At 47.1% G+C, this 6,874-nt stretch overlaps 2 protein-coding genes across 2 annotated transcripts; one reads left to right on the plus strand and one right to left on the minus strand.

The window, feature by feature from the left end:
- Positions 1-1,175: 1,175 nt before the first annotated feature.
- On the plus strand, positions 1,176-1,999 carry ANOM_008026 (ubiquitin-ribosomal 40S subunit protein eS31 fusion protein; the record flags this gene model as incomplete). Its single annotated transcript, XM_015553282.1, has 4 exons — positions 1,176-1,217; positions 1,270-1,375; positions 1,450-1,730; positions 1,797-1,999. 4 exons carry the CDS (start codon positions 1,176-1,178, stop codon positions 1,884-1,886), a joined length of 519 nt encoding a protein of 172 aa, XP_015405115.1. The 3' UTR covers positions 1,887-1,999.
- Positions 2,000-2,161: 162 nt separating this feature from the next.
- ANOM_008027 (glycoside hydrolase family 18 protein) lies at positions 2,162-3,904 on the minus strand (the record flags this gene model as incomplete). Its single annotated transcript, XM_015553283.1, has 7 exons — positions 2,162-2,881; positions 2,932-2,981; positions 3,033-3,062; positions 3,125-3,269; positions 3,314-3,478; positions 3,530-3,573; positions 3,693-3,904. Coding segments are annotated over 7 exons (1,206 nt in total), but the record flags the coding sequence as incomplete, so codon positions are not given.
- Positions 3,905-6,874: the final 2,970 nt, after the last annotated feature.

Here is a 6,874-nt window from a genome sequence, read left to right on the forward strand (position 1 = left end):
CTGAAATTTGAGGTTAAAACTTGCTGGGCATAAAGGAGTTATGGCAGGATGGTGATAAAGCTGGTACTATTTGATACAAACGCCATTTATAGTACCAGCCATGAATGACATCAAGAACTTGTCAACAACGTCATGAGAGAAGAGATGAAAGAAGTCACCAATCATATAATTCAAGTGGGGATATAAGCAATCCGTCATGCTTTACCAAGCATTAGTAAGTTGGGTTCATCCAGTGAATTAAAGTACATGATATAGCACTGCTGAAATCACCAAACTCATAGTGGGCCCAGCAACCTTCCTTGGTTACAACACCTGTCTAGGCCATAGTAAGCTTTCTTTGCCTTCCAATAAGAGGATGATTCCACCCCCACCTCCATCTGTATCAACTCCACAATTAATAGAGTGAGTATCAATCTGCCTACTAGAACTAAATAGGCAAAAGATATCATTTCTAAGAAAAGAGGGGTAGGTTCAAGCTTAGAGAGAAATCCATACATTAGACTTGCGCAGATACCAAAAGAGGGGCAAACAGAAAAGAGTTTGTAAGATCAATGCTAAGGACTTGTAATGCACAGTAGACTATTGCGGCCACTCCGTAGTCCATTTACCGCTTCCTCAACCGCTTCCCTTAGTAGATCACTACGGAGTATACTAGGTAGAATCGCTTATTTACTTCTTTTGATTCTCGTACATAACGTTTCAGAGTAATTAGAATCTGTTTTATTTAACCGGTGCGATGAGCTGTTTAAAATACGTAGTTCGTATATGCTTCGGAAAATCGGCGCCGGTGATCCGAGATCTGGAGAGGATGGTGGGCTGACCTTTAGTCACCCCACGGCGAATCCCGTGACTTGATCCCATCACATGACCCCTCGAAAGACAAGGACCCGGAGAGCCTGATTATCCGAGATTTCCCACGCTAGGGCCGATACGGCAAAAGTGCACCGCACGTGATCACACAACCGATTTTAACGCACTAAGACGCTGCCGTCTACATAATTTCGACACGATCGCAAGGTTGAGGAAGACAAGTCTTGTCGAGGTGAGTGACGACCCTGTACCCTGCGAGGATGAATATGGGATGCGCAGTCGCTTGAGTCACTTTGGTCTCTCTTTCTCTTCCCGCGGCACTTCTTCTGGCTCAGCTGCGCAAAGGAAGAGAAAATGAGGCAAAAATGACACTTGCGCCGATGCATCCAGCGTTCATCCAGCGCAACGTTTTATCTATCTCAAGGATGCAGGGTTAGACTAACATTCGCATGATACCAGGCCTTCATCAAGATGCAGATCTTCGTCAAGACCCTTACGGGTAAGACTATCACCCTTGAGGTGGAGTCCTCGGACACCATTGACAATGTCAAGTCCAAGATCCAGGGTAAGGATTTTCTTCTCTTTCTCTCTCTCGCTACTTGAATACAAAGTGGCCGACACTAACTGTTCAACGTACAGACAAGGAGGGAATCCCCCCTGACCAGCAGCGTCTGATCTTCGCTGGCAAGCAGCTCGAGGACGGCCGTACTCTTTCTGACTACAACATCCAGAAGGAGTCCACCCTTCACCTCGTGCTCCGCCTGCGTGGTGGTGGTAAGAAGCGTAAGAAGAAGGTCTACACCACCCCCAAGAAGATCAAGCACAAGCGCAAGAAGACCAAGCTTGCCGTCCTCAAGTACTACAAGGTCGACGGTGATGGCAAGATCGAGCGTCTCCGCCGCGAGTGCCCCGCCCCCGAGGTACGTTTTTCTTTTGGATACCCATCTGTTGGCTTCTGTGTTGCAAAGTGACTAATAACTCTATAGTGTGGTGCCGGTGTCTTCATGGCTGCTATGCACAACCGCCAGTACTGTGGCAAGTGCCACCTCACCTACGTCTTCGACGAGTCCAAGTAAGCGATCCAATCGTGGATTGCTCCGCCTCTCTTGTTACCGGGGATGCAATAGGGTTTTGATCTAGGGCAATTTCGGTGGATTTAGATTGGTGGATCTTAGGTTGAGGAGCCTTGAAAATGAAATAAAAATTCGAAACACTCTCGTGCCTTGGCTTGGATCTAAATCTAATGACTCGTAAAGTATATACATGCGCATTCAAAACCACGGCAAGAACATGCAAACTCGACAAGGAACAACACAATGTTGAATGTAGGGGGTATCTCAAACGTAGGCTCTTAAGCGAAACCGGCTCGCAGGTTGTCGTACTTGCTTTCTGGGTATTCAAGTGCGTTCGGAGTCTGATCCAAGGCGGCCGGTCCTCCAACACCCTCGACGAAGGTTCCAATCAGGCTACCATCGGCTTTGTTGGCAGTCTTGCCTCCTTTGTCAGCGCTAGTCTCCCACCACATACCACCCGCTAGTCCATGATGTCTGATGAAAGCCGCTTTGGTCTCACTCATGCGCACGTTGTCGTACGAGATCATCGTGCGGGTTGCCGGGTCATAGCTCCACGATGCACCGATGCTGGGATCAACATATTCCGTTGCACCTGGTCTAGGAAGTGCCTTGTAGTCCCAAACCCCGTTCTCCCAGCTTCCTTCACCTACGCCGGAGAAACTCGTACCAGGACCGTCGGTATTGGTGAACGCACGTCCATATATGGGCATACCAACAACTATCTTCGAGCGCGGCACAAGGCCCGCCGTCTCATAATATGTAAGTGCGTCGACCGTTGAGAACGGGGTCGAGCCTGGCCTGTCAGGAGAAGGGTAGATATTGGCTTGATGGCCCGCAAGACTGTCCCAGCTGCCAGCATAGTCATAAGCCATTAAGTTGTAGAAATCCAGATAGGGTGTCATTTCACGAAGCCTGAGCTTTGAGTAATGTTCCTTGCCTGCTGGGCAAGCAATGGTCAAATAGAATTTCCGATATGGGCCAGCTGCCCTGTCCAGGGTCTACACCGTGTCAGCACCGAGAAAGGGCAAAGATAAAGACATCAACTCACTTCACGACACTTCTGCAAAAGTAGCACAAAGTTATATGCCTCGTTATCATCTACGTGGCCGGTTAGCAAATCCCTGCGACCGTCTTCCTGCATTTACTTACCCTTCGGATATTCCCAATCGATATCAAACCCTTTCGATTGTCCGTTAATAAATGACGACGAACTCTTAGATAAATCTATCGATGCAACTTACCATCAAGACCGAGGTCCAACACCAGCCTTGTGGCCGTTTCAGCGAACATCGTGCGTCCGGCCTCCGTGCTTGCCGGCTGGGCAAAATTGGCAGAGTAGGTCCACCCTCCGATAGACAGCAGAACCTTCAGTTGCCTATTCTGCTTCTTGAGCAAGAATAGCTGCTTGATGCATCCATAGACATTAGTACCGACGTCGTTCCATGAGCCGTTGGATAGTGCTTCTCGATGTCGGACCAAGTGTCTGTCAGATACACTTCTCCGGACTCGGGCCGGACGTTGGCGAATGCATAGAGGACATGGGTCAATTTATCTGCGGGGAGATCCTGGGGGTTGTGATTGCGCCCGTAGATCGCCTGGATCAATTAATACCTCTTGAAGGAAGCTCATTCTAGACGCCAACGTACCCAATTGACGAAATATGCCACAGATTTTAGACCGGAAGACATGGCTGGAGGGGTAGATGAGATCAGAACTGAAGTTATCACCAAGGTATCGAGAAAGAAAAGGAGCGAGAAGAATGGCAAGAAATGCAAGACAGTGGATAAGTTGAGAAGATGTCATACTCACCGAGATATAGTTGGTATTTAAATTGAGAGCTCCTCCTGAAAATACACTGCAGCCTGATGGGGGTTGTACCTGCCTTAGGATCGACTTATGACGCGGGCCGGATACCCAAAATAACAACAGGGCTGAGAATTTATTGGCTCAGACCCAGGGTTTACTTGCGGCGGTGCAGGGGTTGTGGGGTGTGGCGAGTGAGATGGTTGTGGCTGACGAGCTGTCACTGACTGTGGCTAATGTAACTAACTGAAGGATGACACAAGATGAGTAAGACAGTTTGAAAGAAATCTAACCACTTTATATAGATTCAAATCCAGTCTATTACACTTACTCAGGGCACCAGTTTGTACAACCGTTTGAAACCAACACAAAACCTTTGGTGGCGTAGTCATTCTCTGCCTGACCTGTTACCTTCTCTACTGAAACTTCCATGTTCCTGGTTCTTTATGTCCAGGTGACTGCGGCATTCCCTTGTCACTCCGCACGCGGCTCCCTTGCCATATAGCAGAGTTGTATGGGGATGGTTCATCCCAAGTACTGACACGATCTCATATGATGAGGATCTGAGTCGTGTAAGCTGTCAGAAGGACAGATCGATATCACGGAAAGGTTTCCGTTTTTTCGACGACCAGGATATTTCCTTGCGGCTCTTGAATCCCTGGTTAGTGAAGAGTGAACTACTTGGACAACAGAAAGTCCGGTGATAGTCAAGGAATGTGGTCGAATGTCATCTCGCCTATCTTGGTTGGCCGTAGGGGATATCATGGGAACTCAGGTTACAACCTCTTCAGGCTACGATGACCATAGGTGGTATTAGAGCCACGACGGTGGTCTGTAACGTAGCACAGCTTAATAGATAGTTCATCGCATGCGACGAAGAACTAACCGATCTCAGAGGGTGAGAACATGTCACATCTCAAACTATATCTACCGAAGAGGGTCAGTGCACATGATCTATCCACTTTGGGTTGGACTATGATGCTAATATGCCTTGAACTGTCGGTTCGAATTGTGTACATATCCTACATTCATCCAGACCAATCAATTTGAACAGCAGTACTGTCATAAATCCAGTCAAAGATACTTCGCAGTCCGTCTTGTTCTCAGTGTCCACCAACTACATCAGCCTGAACGTAGCAAGGTGGAAGGAAGATACAGATTCAACAGCATTCGTGACTTGGAGTCACGAACCTTGGGTTTCTAGAAAAGGTAAAAAGATGTTGAGATGTTGAGTAAGAAATCCTTGCGTAGGAGAACTCCGACTCAGGTCAAGTTCACAGTAAACGAAGCAAATCCCGAGACATCGGCAACCCAAAGGAGTTAGTAAAAAAACCGTCGAGTAAATTGCCTTGCTTCAGACAGACGAAACATCACACGCGCTTCATAGCCAAGGACGATCTCTAATGTCAAACCGGCTGTCTGGAGCAAGCATACATGGTACAGACAGTTGAACCTTAGCAGGAACAAGACCTACCTTATCTGGGTTTTACTGTGGATCCCGCTTGTACCTCCTCAGCTGAACTGTGACGCAGGTCGCCAATCTGGGCATTTGATTGGCACCCGCGGCATTAAACTACTGCAGGGCTTCTCTGCACGGCCACATTCCGATTCCACTGACCACCTCAGGATTGGGAGGGGAAAAAAAAAAATTTTTTCTTGAATGAAAAGTCTGTCTCAACTTTCAACTGCCGTGCATTTTGTGCTAAACTTAGTCTTGCTTTGGGCCCTTCCTTGACTCCACGCAGCTTTCAGCTGGGATGTCCTCGACTAATCGACGCTAAAAGGGATTGTGCATAAACCGTCCATGTGGTTCGGTATCTCCGATGCACTGATCGGTGTTAAGACTTTACCCAGGGAGGAAGGAGAGTACCTTAAGGCAGGATTTTCAGAGCATTCTACTGGTATATCCATGTTGGACCAGGAGTACTCCTGGCCCCGGGACATCCCACACTACCTACTAGTAGTACTTACTAGTATAATCTCCAAGAAAAGAGAGAATAAAAAGAAAAAGAAACAAATAACAATATCGAAAATAAATGAATGGCCAGATTGGATGAAGTTTTCGTCCAATGGCATTGTGTATCGATTGAATGATTTTCACAATCCATTTCATTTGATTTTGTTTTTATTTTATTTTTCCCGTGTCCACTCGTACCCGTGGGCTCCACAGTGCCAATCGGGTCAAAACGCTTGACAGAAAACGACGAGACATTGGAAAGACCAAAGCAAGATACGACTATGTACTAACTACAAGCCGAAGTAGCCTGCTTACTTAACAAAATGACCATAATGGAATAGTGTCAAACAGGTAAACCTTCCGTTATTCATATCTCATTCATCTTTTTATCTGTTCAAACAACCAAAGCCCACTTGATCTATCGGCCGAAAATAATCAATCTAATGGGGAATCGCATTCCCGTCTCTGACTGGTACAGATGTGGTTGCACTTATATAGCCCGAAAGTCGAGATCCATGGAACCCGTAAAAAGACCCAACAACAAGAGAGAGGGGTAAAAAACGAAAAGAAAAAAAAAACAAAAGAAAAGTAAAGGTATTAAAGGTAGAAAAGAACAAAAGACAGTCGACAATGTCAAACGTCTAACATAGGCAATCACTCGTGGGGATATCATAACCATCAACAGCATCATAGTAAAAACAGGTCCCAATAAAAAGAGTGTGGGGGAGGGTATTTTTAGTTTGGTGGAAGAGGGGCATCTTCCCTAGGCGCAATTAAGCGACCCGCGCTTAATCACCTGTCATGCCACCACATGAATCGTGATTTGCTCTCGGCAAACATGCTGGCGTGCTTCATGGATGGGATTGAATCCAATTGCGCATTACCGATAGAGATGGATCGTCATTAAGCCAATGGCCTGCGCGCATATCGGCTGCCCGAAGATCAGCCACAACGTATTCATCTGTCACCTGAGCGAGCTCCTGTTCAATGCCGCAACGTCAGTCTAAAGAGCTCTGTGGTAGTTTGCATAGAAAAGAACTGACCTGTCGGAATGTATCGTCTACGAGCTCCAAACGACGAGCATGTGTCGGGTCGGGTCTCTGTCCTCGTAGCACATTTTCCCGATTGATAGACCATCTTCTCCCTGCTGCCGCGCGGAGGTAAATCTTATGGGCTCGGAAGCGACGGGCGGCTGCATCGAGTATGACCCTATTATGGTGTTAGATAGGTG

The sequence above is a fragment of the Aspergillus nomiae genome (assembly GCF_001204775.2).
Source record: "Aspergillus nomiae NRRL 13137 chromosome Unknown contig00222, whole genome shotgun sequence".
In the NCBI taxonomy this organism is placed as follows: Eukaryota; Fungi; Ascomycota; class Eurotiomycetes; order Eurotiales; family Aspergillaceae; genus Aspergillus; species Aspergillus nomiae.